Source organism: Pituophis catenifer, unplaced genomic scaffold (genome assembly GCF_029215685.1).
Source record: "Pituophis catenifer annectens isolate HBS135680 unplaced genomic scaffold, rPitCat1.0.hap2 SCAF_1, whole genome shotgun sequence".
NCBI lineage: Eukaryota > Metazoa > Chordata > Lepidosauria > Squamata > Colubridae > Pituophis > Pituophis catenifer.
This window is the reverse complement of record NW_027256881.1, coordinates 204,523,494-204,545,142: the sequence shown is the minus strand read 5'-3', so window position 1 is coordinate 204,545,142 and position 21,649 is coordinate 204,523,494. Positions and strand designations below refer to the sequence as shown.

General features: G+C 38.4%; 1 protein-coding gene across 2 annotated transcripts in view; it reads left to right on the top strand.

Annotated features, from left to right (window-relative positions):
* Positions 1-21,649, top strand: part of PKP4 (plakophilin 4) — a 165,008-nt gene that overhangs the window by 83,860 nt on the left and 59,499 nt on the right. For both annotated transcript variants that reach the window (XM_070941223.1, XM_070941138.1), the window contains exon 4: positions 19,325-19,359. In XM_070941223.1, coding sequence (XP_070797324.1) covers positions 19,325-19,359 — 35 coding nt within the window. The remainder of the gene's footprint in view (positions 1-19,324; positions 19,360-21,649) is intronic.

The window sequence follows — 21,649 nt, the reverse complement described above, 5'->3', positions numbered from 1 at the left end:
AGGGGACAAAAGCCACATTTCTGATACAAGATAATATGACAGTTTTGCAGTATTATTCAGGAACAGTGATTCACTGTGGGAGGGACGACCTGATTTATAAACTTAATGAGATTTGAAAAATGAAATGTGTTATTTTTATATATTTATCTAACAAATTTATATGGCCGCCCATTTCACAAAATGTGACTCTGGGTGGCATACAACAGTGAACTAAAAAGAAAAAAAAATGTACTTATATTCATCAATTAATTCATCAAATGACTTGCTATAGATATGAACTTCAATAAATTAGCAAAAATATATATGATGATCAAGTTTAATCCAGGATTCAATTTAAACCATTATTCATTTATTTAAAACTGACTAAGACTAAGGTTGTATAATGTATTAGTGGAAATAGATTCAGAAGCAGAGCTAGTCAAGGATTGTATGATAAAATGGGCACAAAACATAGGTGAACCAATAATGATGGAAACATGGGAAAAGATATGGGTTAGAAATGTAAGATTCACACAAGCTCAAAATTTAAGAGAGAACTTTTATAAAATGCTTTATAGATGGCATTTAGATCCAAAAAAAACTAGCCTGTATGTACCCAAATTTGCAACCTAAGTGTTGGCGATGTGAGTGTGAAGATGTTACATATTTTCATATATGGTGGACATGTAAAAAAATTAAGGCTTTTTGGATAAAAATATGGTGGATTATTCAAAATATTTTAAGGAAAAAAATTAAATTTACACCACAGTTTTTTCTGATGGGAATAGTTACGGATTGTACTGTAAATAGAGACTAAGTTGGTTTTGAACTTAATAACAGCTGCCAGGTTACTGGTGGCACAGTACTGGAAGAAGGAAGATCCACCCACCATTGAGGAATGGACACTAAAAGTTGTGCATTTGGCAGAGATGGCAAAAATTTCATCATACCTTAAAGACCCTTCAATGAAAGATACATATCGGAATGGAGAAGATGGATTGACTATATACAAAAAAAGTATCCGAACAAGAAGATTCATATAGCTTATGAATGAAATATTTTTAAGTAGTTCATGTTTATAGTTTTTTGAGTTATAAGGAGTTAAAGACTTAGGGAGAATATGAATGCAATAATTTGTTAGCATATTTTAGTTTTATGTTTGTGAATGTTATACCCTGTGCTTGTTCTGGGAAGTCTAGGGAGGGAGGAGGGTGGGTGGGTGGGTGGGAAGCAGGGGGGTGGGAGGGGTTGAGGGGGGAAGGGTGGGGGGGAGAAAATGTTTGTATTTCCTATAAAACTTTTCAATAAAAAAAACTGACTAAGACCATCAAAAATAGCAGAATGATGAAATTGATAGCTATAAGTAGTATTGATCTGTTGAAGTGACCATAGCCTTTTGAACTAGGAATTCAACTCTTGAGAATTATTCCTTGGCATTCAAGGTATTGAACACATGTAATAAACTGTGCAATGTTTTGGCTTATGTTTGCCAGAAATTTCTCATTTAGAAATTTAGAGGTTTAAAAAGTAGGTGCTCAATAATAATTGCACTATTATTACACAAGAAAATCTGTTTTCTGTATTAATAATTTGAAGATAATCTAAAATCACAACAGCAAGGAATTAAACATTTCAGTCAGCTTGTTTGCAACATCATATGTCTCAATGTACAAAACGTCTTTTAGTAAGAGCTAAAAAAAACTTAGAAACCTCACTAATCTTTCCACACAACTATCATCTCTGAAGTTGTCTAGCTGTTTTTCAAACCATGATCTTTGTGGCTATTATGATGCTTTGATTATTTAATTATTATTCATGTTAAAATAAAACTTTCTTGAAAGTTTGATATTTTTTTCCACTTTCTGGAAACTGTTGATCATAATATTATTGTATAGAAATCATCCCTGCTCACAAATGTTTTTTTTTTCCTCTTTAACTAGAAACCCTCAGTATGTTTTTTAGAAGTCCATATCAGGGCATTAAGGACCACTTGGTTTGGTGGTTAAAACACTGGACTAGGAGAGGGGAGTCCTAAGTCATAGATAGGACTTAGACAGAAAAGACAACTGGGTAACTGGGCCAGATATTTTCATTCAGCCACAGGTAGAAGGAAATGACAAGCAACTTCTAAAAATGTTACCTTAGAAAACTACATGAGACTGTAGTTTTTAAGTGCAGTTTTGCAAGATTCTAGGCTAATTTAAAAGCAACAAATAAATAAGGGCGATATTTTTATTAGACCAGCTTATTACTTGGTTATTTTGAATTGTTCTAATTAAAACATTGCCCTAACAGAGATTTAATCAATGTTACTATGATGAATATGTGATCTTTCTCCCCACACCATTGTGAAGCTTCAAATGCATCCCGTTGCTCAACAGTAAGGGCTCTTCTGTGCTGCAATATTTAAGCTGCTTGATTTCCATAAATAAACTACCTGAGAATAAAGCTTGCAGGGGGGAAAAAAATCCCTTTCTGGATTTCAATCCCTTCCTCTGCTTTGTCCACAGTGATGGCATTCTTACATGTAAATTATTTCAGCACAAAGCTATTGGCTCATACAGAGTATGGACAGAAAAAGTAGGCCATCCAAGAACAATCTATGGGTCAAGAGCCATTGGAATCCATAAAAGCCAACCCCCTGAAAAATCAAATTGATGGTGTATTTACAGAGCAAAAGACAGGGAACCACAAAACTACTGGCCAGAAACCTGGAGAGTTGTTCCCATACACATGGAGGCATAGAGGGATGTTTTCATATAGTCAGTGTTCCTGGCTTTGCCCAATTAGAGAAGTTGACACCTTGTCCTCTCCCAGAGTCATGCTGGAGTGGACCTTACCGACTTTGACTGAAGATATGATTTAGAGCTAGACACTCTCCCAAGATCTGGCTGGGACTCTGTTATCCTAACTGACATCCACTTTCATTGAGTATGCTCATAATTCACAAGTGGTGGATATCTTATAGCAGTGATGGCGAACCTTTTTGGCACCGAGTGCCCAAACCGGAACGCGCATCCATGTGTGTGCATGTGCGCATGCCAGAACACAGGAAACCCGAAGACCAGCTGGCCAGTGCACGCATGCCAGATTTTGGGTGTTTTTCAGGCAGTTTTCCTGACTCGCTGCTCAGACATTCCTACGTCTAGATTATCTTCACTCTGATTCGTTCCACTGAGTGCCAATCATTCCCTCTGAAGCTGGTCACACCGTCCCTTTCGGCTTTCCATCAGTCTTTTTCACTCAGTGAAAGGTTTCAGACTCGAGTGCCTTTCTCCAGTGTTTTTTCTAACATTGAGATCACTCAGGGCTTTATTTCTGTGAGGGCTGCACGACGTGGGATTCCATCTACCAGCAGTTTGGGTCGTGAGTCGGCGCTCCGGGGCTCTGGACACTGCTCCGTGCTTGATTCCCTTGCCACCGTTTGAGGCAAGTGCCTGGTTGCCGCCATTTTCTTACTTGGTCACGGGCGCAGCGTTGCTGGCCCAGCAATTTCACTCGCCCCACAGCCCTCACCAACCTGTTTAGCGGCCTTTGAGTCACTGCTGGCTGGCATACTCACTGGGAAGCGCCTTGCGGAGGCTGCGGGATCCCACCTCTGCCTTTTTCGGCCGTGCTGTTGGTGACATTACCGGCCCCTACCTTATGGCCCGGCATCTCAGTGCCCGATTCGCTATCTGCACGCTTACACCAGGATGTGGCTAAGCTTGTGGTAGCAGCCGAATATTCGGCGGACGCCTCATTAGACTCAGCTAAGTTTGCCTCTCGTGTGTTGGCGTCCACGATTTCATCACGTCGTCTTCTTTGGCTACGTAACTGGAGGACAAACATGAAATCAAAATGGCGTCTTACCACGGCACCCTATAAGGGTTCCTCCCTCTTTGGGGCCTCCTTGGACTTTGTATTAGTGGAAAACAGAGATAAGAAGAAAGTCTTACCTTCTGCATTTAGACGTCCGGATAGACGATACTCACCTTATCCGCAGCAGCCCTTTCGTCATGACCAAGGAACCAGTGGTTCCTCGTATCATCGCTCCGCACCGTTTTCCTACCAACCTGCTTCCGACAGGGTTTCCTTTCGGGACCGTGGCAGACATCAATCCAGCTTCCGCCGGCCGTTCAGAGCCTCCTCCAACCGTTATTCCTGTCAAGGCAAGTGACTCGCAGCTTCAGAATCCCATTGGGGGCAAGCTGCAAGCTTTCTACCACCAGTGGGACACTACCACCTCCGATGCATGGATCCTTCGCACAGTTACCAGCGGCCTGTCATTGGAATTCACTTCCACTCCCCCAAACCATTTCCTCCAGTGCCCTTGGCCCTCTCAACCAGCCAAGCGGCAACTCTTGACCCTGGAAATACAACATCTACTTCAAATAGGAGCCATAGAGCCGGTCCCGGACAGTCAGGCGGGGACCGGGTTTTATTCAACCTTGTTTCTCGTTCCAAAAAGTTCCGGGAGTTGCCAGTCTATACGGCTGGGGGGCCCATCTACAATCTCAACTTGCACAGGGCACCTGGTCTCCCGTGGAAAAACTTCACAGCATCAACTGGTTGTAGTTACGGGCAGTACGACTGGCATTGGCACATTTTCATCAACAAGTGCTGCACAAACACATTCTGATATTAACCGACAACACAGCCACGAAGGCCCATGTCAACCGTCAAGGGGGCACGCGTTCCTTTTCGCTGATGGAGGAGATGGAAAGGTTGATGTCGTGGGCCGAGCGTCACATTCTCTCGTTGAAGGCGGAGCATATTTCTGGAAAGATCAACCGTGAAGCGGATTGGCTCAGCCGGGGCCAGTTGGATCACTCAGAGTGGAGATTGGATCCTTGACTGTTTCGAGATCTGTCTCGTCGGTTCGGGAACCCGGTACTGGATTTTTTTGCAACTCTACGCAACACACAGCTGCCGAGGTTCTTCTCCCGTTTTCCAGTGCCGGGTACAGAAGGGCATGATGCTCTTTAATCCTCGTGGCCTCGGGGGCTCCTCTACGCCTTCCCTCCGATCCCGATCATTCCCAACCTGATTCAGAAGGTGATCAGGGAGCGAGCGGATCTTCTTCTGGTGGCACCACATTGGCCTTGGCGGGCGTGGTTCGCCGATCTTCTGTCCCTCTCCGTTGAGGAACCGTGGTGAATTCCACACAATCAGATTTCTCTGACTCAAGGCGCCGTACATCATCCAGAGCCGGAATGGCTTCGATTGACCATCTGGTGCTCGAAAGGATACGGCTGACTAAGAGTCACCTGTCAAGTGAAGTAATCTCTATCATCCAAGCAGCCAGACGACCATCGACTGTACGCATATACAATGCGTCTTGAAAGGCCTTTGCCAAGTGGTCTGCTCTTCATCATGTAGATCCAACTTCGGCTTCGGTTCCAGATGTCCTTCAATTTCTTCATTCTGGCTTTGCTGATGGTCTAGCTCCTTCAACGCTCAGAAGACAGGTTGCCGCACTGGCTACGGTTCTCGTTGGAGACAACCAGCAGTCCTTGTCTCATGATCCTCGGATCAAATCTTTTCTGCAAGGTGCGTCGAACCTCTGACCTCCTATGATACATAGGTATCCCACATGGGACCTGACACTTGTCCTGCAGGCATTGACATTGGCTCCATTTGAACCTCTCCGTATGGTTACTCTACGTTACCTCACCTTAAAAATGGCCTTGTTGGCGATTACATCTGCTCGTAGGGTCTCCAAGATTGCGGCTCTTTCTATTAGAAGTGTTTTATCAGGACCGTATGGTTCTCCAATTGGACCCGGCATTTATCCCCCAAATTAACACTCATTTCCATCGAGCGCAGGACATCATGCTTCCAAATTTCTGCCTGGATCTCCATCACCCTTCAGAAAAACGTTGGCACACGTTCAACGTGCATAGGACCTTGAAGCGCTATATTAGTATTACTGCCTCCTTTAGGAAGACTGAGGCATTGTTAGTGTCCTTCCTGCCTTCTTCTCTAGGACAGAAGGTTTCTTCTGCGACTGTGGGCATATGGCTTAAAGCCTGTATTTCTAAAGCTTACAAATTAAGGGGTGACCCTGTTCCAGGACGAATCCTGCCTCATTCTACACGCAGTGCCGCTACTTCGGCAGCCTGGGCCACTCAGGCGTCTATTGATGACATTTGTCATGCGGCCACTTGGTCTTCGATTTCTTCATTTGTTAGACATTACCGTTTAGATGCTTATGCTTCTGCTGATGCCGCTTTCGGCAGACGTGTCTTACAATCAGTAATTTCTACCCAGGGCTAGGAAGGGGCTTCGGTCCCTGCCCCGAGTACTTGAGATTGGGTATATCCTAGACATAGGAATGTCTGAGCAGCAAGTCAGGAAAACGGACGTTGCTTACCTGAACGTCCCTTTTATGCTAGCTGCGAAGAAATTCCGTCCCGCCCGTGATCTTGCCTTGTTCTGGCCTTGGGGGGAGGTTCTTTCTTGTTTCCCTCTACAGCTGGCGTCCCTACAACATTCAAGCCATTATAGTCCACTCTCGTCTATGATAATCACCTTCGCGAAAAAGAGTGATGGAAAGCCGGAAGGGACGGCATGACCAGCTTCAGAGGGAATGTTTGGCACTCAGTGGAACGAATCAGGGTGAAGATAACCCAGACGTAGGAATGTCTTTGCAGCGAGCATAAAAGGGACGTTCAGGTAATCAACGTCCGTTTTCAGGCTGTTTTTCGTGCCGTTTTCCAGTGCCCGCAAAGACCAGCTAGCAACGGTGTGCATGCCCAAAGAGAGGGTTCTGCATGCCACCTCTGGCACACGTGCCATAGGTTCGTCATCACGGTCCTATAGTTTCCTCAGTACTTATCAATTTCATCTGGTTAAAAAAAATAAAGCCCCAGTTTTTCACCAGTTCACATTTTAAGGAGAAGAAAAAGAAACAAGTTCAGCAACTGAGGTCTCTTCAGAAGGAGGCAGATAGCCCAGCAGTCCAGAATTAAATGGGATGGGGATGTACAAACTGGAGTGGAGGTGTTTGCTTGTAGTAGGAGTTGAATCAACAGAAACACTTGTGCTGCCACAAGTTGAAAATGTTGTTTTTGATGTACGACATGAAAAGAAAGTTCATGAAGTTTGCCTTCCAAGTGAGCTGGGATCAGCTATAGGATGATATGCATTCCTGGCCTTGAAAAACTGTTGATGGTCCATGCTCATGCTGAAGCAAGCTGGTCATGTAGATCAACCTAGAGAATGAAGACAAAACCTTCAATTGACTTCCGGTTTGGCGTTGCGGCGCAGTCGGGGAAATAGCGGAGCTCTGATGAACCCCGCAAAAACCCCGACTGGCAAACCGCAACTATGGTTTTTTGAATTTTGGAGATTCCTATTCTGTCTTTTAATGGCTTTATAAAGAAAGAAGAAACACAATGGCTAATAAACTTTTAACTAACTGCCACAGCAACAAAAGATTTGGCACAGAAACAGAAGTGGAGAAGCTGATGGATTTTACTGGAAACAGATTCTACAATAGAATTAAAAAGGATATGCAGAGTTTTAAGCGTGGAAGTATTGACTTTGAATTGAAATGCTTATGGACGGATAAGGAAATGAAGAAGCAAAATAGATAAACTAGATAGCAATGTTTGAATGCTTAATTGTTTAAATGGTTCAAAGTTTAAATGAGCTTTAAATAAAAACAAGAAGAGCCTTGGTAGTACAGTGGTCTAAGGCACCCTGTTATTAAGCTGGTTATTAAGACCAGCTGCCTGCAATTACTGCAGGTTCGAATCTCGCCAAGGCTCAAGGTTGACTCAGCCTTCCATCCTTTCTAAGGTAGGTAAATTGAGGACCCAGTTGTGGGGGCAATAAGCTGACTTTGTATAAATATACAAAAGGATGAAGGCTATTGCTGAGCACATTGTAAGCCGCCCTGAGTCTCCGGAGAAGGGTGGCATATAAATCAAATTTTAAAAAAAAAAGTGCTTATGGTAAAAAAAAGATAGAAAATTAATGAAAGACAATTAAAATAGAAGTGGGAAGTTAAGGTGACTAAAAGTGATATTTTCATAAAAGCATAATTTGATATAACATGTTTTAGTTTTAAGTTGATAAAGTGGTGGATGATAATTATGATTAATTGTTAATGATTATAGATGATATACTAAGGTACACAGATGGAAGTCATAATTGAAATTGAATTTAACATATGTTGGAAATGATTAATATTAAGAAATAGATGGGGATACACCCTGGAAGAGTATAGTTGGAAACAGTGGATAAATAAATAACATATTGAAGAAGAAATTTTTAAAATAAGTTAGCAGAATAGCAGTTGGAGTTAAAGAGGAGAATAAGCTGAAAACACAGCCAAAATAATTTAATGCTGGAAATCAGCCAAATAATAGGTGGAGGTATGGAGGAGAATGTTGTTAATCAGCCAAAATAAAGCATGCTGGAAATCAGCCAAAACAATGAAAAATGCTGGTAATCAGCCAAATAATAGTTGGAGTTATGGAGGAGATATGCTGAAAATTCAGCTAAAATAAGTAATGCTGGAAATCAGCCAAATAATAGGTGGTGCTTTGGGGGAGAATGCTGGAAATCAGCCAAAATAAAGCATGCTGGTAATCAGCCAAAATAAGAGAAAATGCTGGAAATCAACCAAATAATAGTTGGAGTTATGGAGGAGAATATGCTGAAAACTCAGCCAAAATACGTTATGCTGGAAATCAGCCAAACAATAGGGGGAGTGATGGAGGAGAATGAGGAAAATATATTGAAGAATAATTATTAATAAGGGGTGAAAAAGAAAATGTTGGGCGATAATTAAAATGAAATGGAAAATTTTGAGATGTCTGTGTAAAAGTTTAAGATTAAGATAGGATGAATTGGGTCTAGAAAATGAGAAAAATAGAAAGAAATTTTGATTAATAAATTGAAATAAAAATTGAGTTGTATACATTTGGAAATTAGGATTCGTGATGATAAAATTGTAAGGTAAATATATAGATTAGACTGTTTTTGTGTTTAATGTTGATGTTAAAAGGAGCAATGGAAAAAAGAAAATTTAGATAGAGCGGTATTGAATTTTGATTTATAATTGAATTTATAATTGAATATAAAAATGAGCTTTGCTTTAGTAGGAGATTAAGATTTATGATGAGATAATAGAAAGATTTAAATTAAGATGTTAGAATCTATGTTAAAATTATCTGTTTTTATTCGTTAAACTAGTATACCCATTTGTGACCGGAACAAGACTTCGTTCGTGAGAAAATTTTTCTTTTTTATGTTTATGTTGGAAAAAATAAAAAATTTTACAAAAAAAAAAAAAAAGACAAAGCCTTCAATTGCATAATTTTGCAAATAATTTCTGACCAATTTTATGAGGAGATTAAGTCTGGATTAGGGAGTACAGTAATGGCCATAGTCTAATTTTGCTATCCAGGTTACTCAATTTTGATAATACAGGTAGTCCTCGACTTACAGTAGTTTGTTTAGTGACAGTTCAAAGTTACAACAGCACTGAAAAAGTGATCTTTGACTGTTTTTCACATTAACAACGGTTACAACATCTCCATGGTCACGTGATCAAAATTTGGATGCTTGGCAACTTGTTTATATTTATGACCGTTTCAGTGTCCCGGGATCATGTGATTCCCCTTTTGCTACCTACTGACAAGCAAAGTCAATAGGGGAAGCAAGATTCATTTAAAAACTATGTTCCTAATTTAAGAACTGCAATGATTCACTTAATAACTGTAGCAAGAAAGGCCATCAAAATGGGGCAAAACTCACTGAACAAATGTCTCGCTTAGCAACAGAAATTTTGGGCTCCATTGTGGCGATAAGTCGAGGACTACCTCTATTTTTTACTATTTTGTGTGGAAGTTTACTATTTGTAAAACTTTAATATTTTAAAATAAAATGCAGCAAATATGCAGCAGATGAGAATTGGTAGGATGAAAGAATTAGTCGTGATGGATTTGAACTGAAGGACTCAAAAGAAGAAAGTAAGCTATGTTGACCTTTAATGATTACATTTTTTAAATAAGGCCTAGATTTTGAGATGCATTGTATCTTTGCCAGTGCGTCTTATTTTTTGAGTGGGCATACACCTCAGCCCAATCTCAATGACTTCAAAATCTTGGATTCCTCCAATGTTTATTTATTTCTTACATGTAATAAAATAGGATTTTAAAATGTAATGGCATTACAATGATATGAGCCAAGGTGGCACCTTTTGTTTAAAGAACTTCTTTCCTTTTGTCTGTTTTGGTTGCTAATATCTAGTCATACCTCAGACAACCAGACCATTTTAGAGTATATAAGTAATATATTTAAGTACACACATAACATAAGAATGTGAGCATAAAGGAAATATCTAAGAAAAGAAATCGGTGCTGTTTCTTCCCTCCCCCACCTCTCCAACTTGATCTTCTCGACGCATAATTTTTTTCTTTTAAAGTTACATAGTTTCTGTTTAAAATTACTTATGCTTGCATATTTTTGATGATGATTTCAATGCCTTTTTTTTTCTTTTGCTGAAATGGCTATTATTTTTCTGAAATTATTGCTCTCATACTATTTACTGTGTTATATAGTATTTGTACATTATTCTAATGGAATCACTAGTGTGGGATTGAATAAAGAGACTGATTTCCTCCCAAAGGAATACAGGAATTGATCTTTGTCATTCTCACTCATCTCTGAAGATTCTTTCTTCAGTATGCGATGTCAGTGGATCACTGGAAGCTTTGCTTTCCACCAACTCTTCATGTTTGCTTTGACCTAAGCTTTTCAAAAAAAATTCATTCATTGAGTACCTTGCTTTTCTGCTCATATTGATTGTTCATAAGTGACCTATGTTGCAAGTAGTGCAAAATAGAAATGCAAATCTCTACTTATGGTCCATTGCCAAGTTGACTGACATTCAACTTTATTTATTTATTTGTTTGTTTGCATTTTAAACTGACTGAATCTTAAAAACTAGCTGGTGCAAAAAGAACAGCAACAATGTGCCAATGCAAATAATAAATACATAGAAATATAGGTAGTCCTCAATTTATAACAGTTCATTTAGTGACCGTTCGAAGTTGCAACAGCACTGAAAAAAATGACTTATGACCATTTTTCACATTTATGACTATTGCAGCATCCCCGTGGTCATGTTATTTATTTATTTATTTTATTTTATTTTATTAAACTTGTATGCCGCCCTCTCTCCCAAAGAACTCAGGGTGGCTCACAACGATAAAAACACATAAAATTCAATATACCAATATAAAAAAAAAACCCAATAAAATCCCTTTAAACAACCCCTTCAGTCCAATCCGGCCAGACCAAATAGCCATGTTTGAGGTCACGGAAAGAGCGAAGGCCAGGGGCCATCCGGAGCTCCAGGGGGAACTGATTCCACAGAGTAGGCACGCCCACAGAGAAAGCCCGCTCCCTGGGAGTCGCCAGTCGACACTGTCTGGCCGACGGGACCCCAAGGAAGCCCTCCCTGTGAGAACGCACCGGGCGATGGGGAGCTGTTGCTGGCCGCAGATTTACATTTGGATGCTTGATAACTGTTTCATATTTATGCCGGTTGCAGTGTCCCCATGGTCATGTGACCATCTTTTGCGAATTTCTAACAAGCAAAGTCAATGAGGAAGCCAGATTCACTTAACAAGCATGTTACTAATTTAACAACCGCAGTGATTAATTTAATGTGGCAAGAAAAGTCATAAAATGGGGCAAAACTCACTTAACAAATTTCTCACTTAGCATAAATTTTGAGTTCAATTGTAATCGTAAGTTGTGGACTACCTGTACAGTGATTCTAAAATAGGAGTATTAAATTAGAATACATTTTGACAATGACACATCCAGCAGCTCCTAACAGTCCAATCCCAGAAGCCTTCTGGAGCAGGCATGTTTTGAAGGACATGAAACTGGAAGCCACTCTTAACTTCTGAGGGTAAACTACAGTAGATTAGGTTCCCAAAGAACTCCCAGTTCCTCCCAGCTACAATATTACATTTCCAATAATAGCTAAAGAATACTGTAGAGATCTCTAGTAGATTTTGAATGGTGCCTCTGCCAGCAAAAACAGAGCTCGGGAGGACCCCACGCGGGTCCACCCAAGCTCTGTTTTCACTGGCAGAGACTTGCAGGATGCCGTCGCAGCCGAAAACGGAGCTCAGGAGCCCATTTTCTTTGGCAGAGCACTCAGGCCACTATAGGCACCCCTGACACAAGTGACATCGAGCTGGCTATGCCTACCCTGGCCCCACCCACTCTGGCCCCCCGATGTCAAACACAACCCTGATGCAGCCCTCAATGAAATTGAGTTTGACACCCCTTGCCTAGAATGTTATACAAGGAGATATAGTCTCTTCCCTGAGAAGCCTTTTGAACAGTTGTGTATCCTTCTAAAAAAGGTTGCACTGCCAAATCACATAGACATGCTAGGTTAGTTGGTAGTATATGCATAAGCCACAGAAGATAAATACGTGAGGACTGAGGCATATTCTAAAATATACCTGCAACAGATTTTAATTGTAATGCAATAATGATAATTTTGTCATTTGTTTTTAAATAAATACATTTCTTGTATGAAATTGTAATGTTTCCAGTGAAACAGCTTTTTCACATAATGTGATTAGTCTCAAAAGTTTATTTACATATTTAATCCATTTTTTGGCTGCCTATCAAGTCCCCAGTGCTCCCAAGTTAGCTGTAATTGTATATTACAAAGAGTTGGAGTAGAAAAGGGAAATGCAAATTCTATAATTTGAGAGCTATTTTTATATTTGCATCTAATTACTAATAAACTTAACAGAAATGAGCAAAAATTCTTGTTATTGCTTTTCATTCTATTCTTATTAACATTTTATGGAAAGTTGGTATTAGCATATTTAGATAAGTAAGGCATCACAAAAGTGATTTGCCATTACTGTCGTCTGGGATGGGGTTTTTTGAACACTGAATCTAATATACAGCCTTGGGATTTTCTTTTCTTTTTCTTTTGCCTTTTCTGTCATTATCAATTAACTCAGACCCTGCTTAATTTTTTCATGGTTAACCAAGATTGGCTAGGTGTTGCAACTCTTGATAATTTGTTATATAATGATATTTGATTTGAGGGGAAGTGTCAGTGTTCTGTGAATCTGAAAAAAATATCCATTGTTTTTAAATATTTCTTTTTATAATTTCAGATTTTTATCAGTTTATTTATTTTATTTTTTTACATGGAGACTAACATAACTTCTGTAGCATTTAATAAGGCATACTTCATATCACACTGATAGAGTTGACATCTAATGGAGGTGAAATAATGGCTTGGGGGGAAATTAGCAAACATAGAATCTCATTCTTACACCTGTATTTGTGTAATTTAATTGATTTAAATTGAATGTCTGGCTAAAACAAATACAAACCCATTACCCAAAATTGGTAAAAGGAAATGTCTTTGTAAATTGCCTTGTGGTATACCAAGATCAATCAATAAATAAATATGTAAAATGAGTTATGCAGGATGCATTGTAGACAGTAGTATTGAATGATTTACACCGGAACATGTAGGTAATAGCATGTGGCATTCTGCTGTTTTCTGTTCTGGATTTGTTCCATAGTAAATTATTTATTCCTGGTTGCCAGACCTATTTTGTTGATCTATGGCTTGCTTTTTTTTATATAATGTGGTAATTGTGGTCCAGTGAAATATCAGATGTAGATCCTTAAGCAAGTGATGAGTCATGTCCCACCAGATTGCACAAGACTGAGCTGTGAACTAAATCTGTGCATGCTGCAAAAATTATTCAGAACAATTGTATGAGCACAGTGCAGTTCTGCTATTCATTAAAACAGTCTGTCTTTTAGGGTTCTGCTTCAACCTTTTAATAGGTGCACCTGCTTGAAGAGTCAAATTAACAATAGATCCCTCAAAAGATTTAATCTTAGATGAGATTATTCTGTGCAACGGGACTGAGAGCCAGTTTGGTCTAATTGGTTAGATAACTTTTGGCCAGTCACTCTCCTTCAGCTCATGATATCAAGCTTGGGTGACAAGCTAGATGGTCTATTTCTGTCCTAAACAACAACAATCAACAGCTGGTTGATCTGAAAAAGCAGACTCCATGCCTTCAGGAAAAACGTTAGGAAGAAAAAAAAATCCATGCAACATTGCTAGACTTTCCTTTTGTTGGTTTCAAATAAATTCAGGCCATTGTGTGTTTTATAATTCCATCTAATACTTGGAGGATTTAACATGCTCTTTCTAATATTGTGTCATGACTACTTACAAATGGTTATTAAATTATCTCAAATTAGCCATTCAAGATTTGGGGGGAGGAATAGAATAAGAAATTAGAGCAATTGATTAAAGTGGAAGAGTGGCATCTGTATGTTACCTTTCTGTTTTACAAAGTCTCCTTCAGATTTCTGGCAATTTAATGGACTCTTATATGCAGTGTTTCTGGTATGGAAGTGGTTTTCCATTATCTTCTTCAAGATATTTTTTGCGACTTTGGAAAAGTTGGTCTGCAGCTCTGGTGTGCTAAGGTAGTCTCCTATCAAAGCACTAATTCAGCCCACCCTGTTTATCTACTGAATATGGTCAAGTCAGCCAGGTGGTATTATCAGTTGAATTCACATTTGTAACATAATTGAAGTTACTTCCACAAAACCAGGCAAGTTACTAAAATATGTATTGGTGTCTTCCCATTGTTAACACTAAGAGAAGGTGTTAAATTCAGCTAGCATAAAAGCCATACAATATAGTAATATTGAAAAGTTAGGGTCTAGACACAAAGCTGCTATAAACCAATCTAGCATACACATGACTGGAAATCAGACATACATTTCTTTTGAGATTCTGCATCCAAGTACTTTGCCAGATCATTTTCAAAACATGGTGCAGTGCCAAAACTAGAAGAGAATCTACAAAATTTCAATTTGTTTATCTGACTCTCTTCCATATAGATGTATATTTGTGAATAAAAGGAACCAGCTCATCTGTACATAGGCAATTTTTAGATTGAAGCAGACTCGGACTCTTCCATCAAAACTAATCCTGTCTCCAAGCACAGCACACATTTGATTGTTTTTCTGTTTATATTGCCCAGCTCCCAAGACTGCAAGGCTACAAGAATAAAATGCAATTATTTAGACTGAACCATTTCCAACTGCCAGTTTTTTCTCTAGGAGGATATCTGAATTATTCTGTACAACAGCCAGGATTTTTGTTGAAACTTCATATACTCTTGCTCTCTTAAAGATTTAATAGTTCCCTTTAGAACAGAAGACATATCTAACAGTAGCCACATTTGTTGGTATATTTTGAATGCATTCCAACCTTCCTCTGCAGATGCTTGGAAGTCCACACCAATTCTATTAAGTAGCTTACTTGTCTAATTAGATTCTTATCAAAGTTATCTCTGTAGAGTTTTCTCTGTTTTTTTCCCCATAAAAACATATGCTTGTTGTTTTTTTATAGTTCATACCCAGCTGTTCAAATTTGTAAAGGACATTTACCCATGTAGTGTTATTCCCAAAAGTTTGATAATTGTCTTATATTGATAGAAAGCATGGACAGTGATCTATTTTTAGGCTAGAGGGATGGTTAGCATAATCAGCAAAATTAGTTAATAAATTAAGGTTTTAAAATATACGGCTATGTTACCAATTTAATAAGGGAATTGCCTCTAGCATGCTATTGAAAATTATATATTACAGATGGTCTTTAACTTATGACTGGTACTCCTTAACTTAGTGACCATTCAAACTTATGATGGACAACCTAAAAGATTCTTGTGACCTGCTTCCAAAGTTATGACAACCACCACGCCATGGATTTGTGACCATGTTTCAGGTGCTCAGGAGCTAGCTTACATTGACAGCCTGTTTGCAATATCCCTTGGTCATGTGACCACAATTTACGATATTACTGAAAATCTGTATTTACTTTTGAAAAAAAAGAGCCCGTACTGAACAATCCTTCCTTCCTTCTTTCTTTCTTTCATATATTTTATTTTTAAAATTTTGAATCTTATTAAAAATTTTCCCTTCCATTCCCCCTCCCTCCCTCTTTCTCTTTCATTTTTCATTTCTATATATTTTTCTTATTTTTTCAATTTTGTATCATGAAAAAAATTCTACTAAAATATTTTGAAAACCCCCAAAATTCCTCAACATAACTGCTGCAGTGAACTGTTGATAGTTTTCTCTTTATGGATAGTTCTTTGCCTTAATCAAAACCCTTTCTCCTTTTCCCCTGTATATATGCATTTATTTATTGTGGCCAATTACTTTCTCTTTTTGACTATGAAGGTGGGGTATATGCGTGCATTTTTCATTGAACCGTAGTTGGGGTTTATAAAGGCATCCTGAAGCCTATAAATCTAATCACTGAATAACAAATCCCACCCCAAAAAAAATCATTAAAGTCTAGCATTCTGTGTGTTAGAGACAGATAATCACTATTTGTGGGACATCATATTACAAATGATCAATAAGATGAACGAGATCATGAAATGCCATCACATAATCATTATAGCTAGTGCTTCTATTTACCCAACATTCACTGTGCAATTCCCTTGAACTTTATCTCTTACCATCCCATCAAAGTACTGTTCTCATATTTGGATTGTGGGATTGGGAACCATATGCACCCATCATTGTGAAATGTATATAGGGTTTAATTTTTAAATCTGGCTTTATTGTTGCATTCAAATCTCCTGTCCTGGCTCTAAAGACCTTTTGGAGGAGTCTTGTTTGGTTAGCCAAGTACTTCAGAAACTTTTTGATCTTGCTCTTCTGGTGTAAGGGATCTCCACTTATAATAGATTTATAATCAGAATAATATTCTGCTGAAATTAATTTTAAAGCGAAGTCCAAATGATTATAGTTGATTAAGGCGTAAACTTCTAGAACACGAAAAGACTTATGTCCCACTGCCTTTTCTTTTACTAGTATTCCAGTGACTAATTATAAGGTTATTTTAGTCTAGACATCTTCTAAAGCCCAAATCTCCTGGAGTAGCCCTAGTTTAAATTCCAAGATATAATCCAAAAATGTATGTCGGGTCTCTTTCTAGTCTTAACTAATAATGTTCAACTATACTCAAGAGACATTTCCATGTGTCAGATGCCAGTCAAGTAGTTTTTGCTTGAGTTGTTAGAGTGTCCCATTGTAGATTTCTTAACATAGACAGGTAATATATTTTCTAAGCAAGAATCTTCATTTCATAATTATTATTATTTTATTTTTATTTTAAAATAAATGTTTTTAAACCTCAAAAAGTTATTGTTACCCTAACTAGGTAACATTGTAACAACGTTGTCCTACAGACAAACAGAGCGCATCCACGAACATCAACTGGCAGTCAGAAGGCATGATAAAAATTCTTTAATTTCACAAGATATAGGCAGATTTAACCATGGTTTCAATTGGGAAAATGTGACAATCCTAGACCAGGCCAAATCAAAAAATGCCAGGGAATTTCTAGAAGCCCTGGCACTCTTGACAAATCAGCCATGAATAGACACAGATATTAACAACATCTATAGACTATGAAACTAGAGACAATCAACCAGCCCAAAAGAGAAAAAGAGAACTCTAGCACCTCTCCACCAGGAAGCAGCATAGATTAACTACAAAGTCAATTTCTGACCAACAATCAAGTAAGCAATACCTCAATCAAGAAACTGCCAAAGAGCCATTGGTAAACAGCCTAACCAAGAATCTCTAAGACCGCCCTCACCAACACAGACAGGCGAGCAACGGAATATAAACTGACAGCAAGCAGCACTCCTTACTAGTACTGATGATGTTACCTAGTTAGGGAAATGAAATGTCTGCAAGAAAACAAGCTCAGAGAACACCAAGGACCACTCATATATAACTAAACTATATATTTATATGGTGATTAATGTGCTGCATTCTCCATTCCTTGTATACAAATGCTCAAACCTGTATAGGTAAAGTTAGAAAAATATATAACTAAATACATAGTTTAGTTATATATTTTTCTAACTTTACCTATACAGGCTTGAGCATTTGTATACAAGGAATGGAGAATGCAGCACATTAATCACCATTATTTACTGGGTGCTCACAAGGAGGGAATCTAGTTACTATAGCCTGAAGGAGATAGAGCTGGATATAACCAAGTTTCTATTCAATCTGCCACTTCTCTCCTTGGTTGCCAGGGAAATTGCACTGTAACCATTCAGATCAAGGTTGGAGGGGAGACTACATACCCTGTAGGAACAAAACATTAAATTTATGTTGGATGACACTCTTAATTTGTAGCCCATCTCTGGCCTGGATATTGATATTAAGAATGTCAATATGATATCTAATTTATCGATTTCAATTTTTCCAGAAAGTTGGCAATATGTAATATCCTAGTATAACTTAGAATATTAATGTTACATAAGAATTAAGTTCATATAAATTGTTCTGTTTTTAATCACCATTTCTGTTTATACGATTAAAGATGAATGGTTCAGTTATGCTTGTTAAAATATTATTTTAAAATTCATTGGTAGTTAAGCGGGAATAATTTTCAAACATGAGAAGAGTAAGAGCAGGAACAAATGTTACTAATGTTAAAATTAATCATACAAGGAAAGATTTTAGTATACAGTCTTTATTAGTCTTATTAATTAGTCAAAAAGACTAATTTGTGGCAGATTGGATACATTTATTTTAATTCCCCTGTTGATGTCAATAAGACTTAAAGGGAGCTTGGAATGTACCTTCGTATTTATTACTGCCATCTTTGCACTGTATGATCTCCACCATGCTTTCAGTAATTATGATAAGCTAATGAAAATAGCTCTAAATTGTGCAGTCCCAGAGATCTTTATGGGCAAGTTCACTAGATGGATATGCCAGAGACATAAGATCCTTTTCAACAGTTGGCAGATTAATGAGTAATTAATTAGTCCACTTCTATGCTTTCCTTGTGAAGGATTGTTAAATTAATTGCTTGCTTTTCGTAATGAGATATAATGGGGATTTTAGCAAATAGTCTATGGGGTTCAACAGACCCATGTTTATCATCGCTTTTGTTGGCGATGCAATGGTCAGTTTGGGATATGGCATTCCAAGCCAGTTCTCACTGGTTAAATAAGGATCTCATATAACTTTAGATAGCGAAAAAAATGACCTGAATGCAGATGTGGGAAGAACACACTTTCTTTCCTTGAACTGTCCTCCTGTGCTTAAAATTATGCATAAGGATAGTGGGTGAAGGGAGATGTGTAGAACTGTTCTGCTCTCATGAGAAATTTTTACATGTGTGGGTACTGATCACACTGTACTCTCTGTATTTTTCATATTAAAGAATGTGAATGCCTGAAAAGAATTAAATTTGGTTTCTTTGTTTCCTTTTCTATAGTTCTACTGAGAAGTCTTTTCCCTGGAGATCTGCAGGTATAGTTTTGCTTTTATGAGTACATAATGCTTTTTTTGTTAACCCACTTGTTCTGAACCACAATAATATACACTAAAGGCAAGCTATTGTATAATATTTTAAGGAGTTGTACAAGTGTTCCTTGCATATGTTGTATTTACAGAATAGCTTTTTTCCATGCAAACCAGGCCCTAACTGAAACATTCATACTTAGTCTGTACACAGTACAAAAGAGAGTTCTTTGAAGTGTGCATGTGTCAAAACAGAGTTCTGTCTTTCAAAAGGAGTTCAGTGATGGGAGGGGAAGAGTATAGAAAATGCCAGGAACATGAGCAGTGGATGGAAGGGCCAGATTGGTGCATCATATCCCCTCTTCCCTTCTCCATGCAGCATCAATTCATATAACATATCCCATCAACCCATCTGAGCTCAACCTTCTTAGTCCTACTCCAACATCTGCCATCACTCGCCCAAAGTTACTTACGCTGTTAGTCTATTTGTTCCTGGATCTCAGCATCTCCCCTTCCCTATCATCCATGACCTGTTCTCCCTGAAGGGCAGAAAGGAGAAATGAAAATATGAAAGCTCCCACAGATGGTGATGCATAAATGGATCTTTTTTCCTTTGTGATGCTTTCGTTTTCTTTGGATGGTTTCCTGCCCCCATCCCAACACAGAGGATCACTCTAAAATCTAATTGTGACATATGACATAGCTTCCCTTTCTGGGTAAGCAACATTATACAAAGTGTAGAAAAGGAGTAAGAAATATTAAACCAAAAAACTTGAAGCCACTCATATACTTTTAAATATGTATTCCAGTTCTCATTCATTTTCTGTATGTGGCCAAACCATCTGATAAACTTGTTTTATATTGCTCATCTTTCATATTCACTCTGCATTCGTTCAGCATCATTCTTGACCCAATCACTTTCTTGTTTTCACATAAAAGCAGTATAGGTGTAGTCCTTGTTTACTGACCACTCAGTCACTAACCTTTCAAAGTTATAATGGTATTGAAAAACAATTTATGGCTGTTCCTCAAAGTTGTAGCTGTTGCAGTGTTTCTGCAGTCATGTGATCATGATTTCATTGCTTGGCACGCCTTTACATTAGTCACGGTATCCTGTGGTCAGATGATCAGCATTTGCGATTTTCCCAGGCAGCTTCTGACAAACTAAATCAAATGGGAAGCTAGCAGGAAGTCATAAATCATGGTGACATGATGTCATGATGTCATACTCAATTATTGCAGGCGATTCACTTAACAGCCATAAGAACTGTGTAGTCACTTGATGTTTTACTTAACAACAGCACTACTTAGCACCAGTGTTCTGGTCCCAATTGTGATAAGTAAACAAGGACTACACTTGTAGTCTCTCCCTCCCCCTCCCCCGCATCCAAATTCACTTTAAGTTTTTTCTGGTTCAGCCAAGTCCTACTTCCATGTAGCATCTTGCTTGTGTGTCATACATTGCATGCACCTTTAAAGTGATAGGACATAGCCAATTGTATATTGGCTTGTAAGGTCATCACTAGATTAGTGATTTTAGCCTGCATAGAATAATATGATTGCATTTGGGGATAAAAACTTGGCTTTGGTTGCTATTGTGACATATTGGCCAAAATGTGCCAAAACAATATTGCTCTTTCAGTTAGCAGGGAATGAAGCATGTGACACAGCTAATGCTAAATTAATCTAATAAATACTTCCCTGTCATACAAAAATAAATTTAGCCAAAAGTTTCTTTGACGTAAAGGAATTGTGTATAATCATGAATATCACCAAGTTGTTACCAAGCAGTCAATGGTCCAAACAACTCCTTCTGATTGAGGTTTGCAGGACAAACATCATTTAATTTTTCTGTATTTTGTCTGTTACCTTCTTTGTTCCCTAGGTTGTAATTCAAATAAATGTATCAATAAGCCTAAATTGTAAGCCATTGCCTCTTTCATTGTAAGTGGATATTTTAAGTCAAGGCTAATTGACTTAAATTCTAATAGCGCTTCCTTCATATAGTGAGTTGACCCCCACACATAATTCATTTTTTTAAAGTGCTTAAGTGCCTGAGTTTCTTACTTGTTAACTGTTTTCTGTATTAAGTGTCTGTTATCTTCTCTGTTCCCTTGGTTATAATCAGGGGTGGGATTCAGCCATTTCAGACCGGTTCAGGCGAATTGGTAATTTTGGCCTGCGGATGGGCCGTCCCTGGCGCTATGCCCTCCTATTTAGCTGTGTTTTTTAAGTTATGTGGATGTGTGCAAGCGTGCGCGCAAGCAAAACACACACGCAGGAGGCCACATGCATGCAC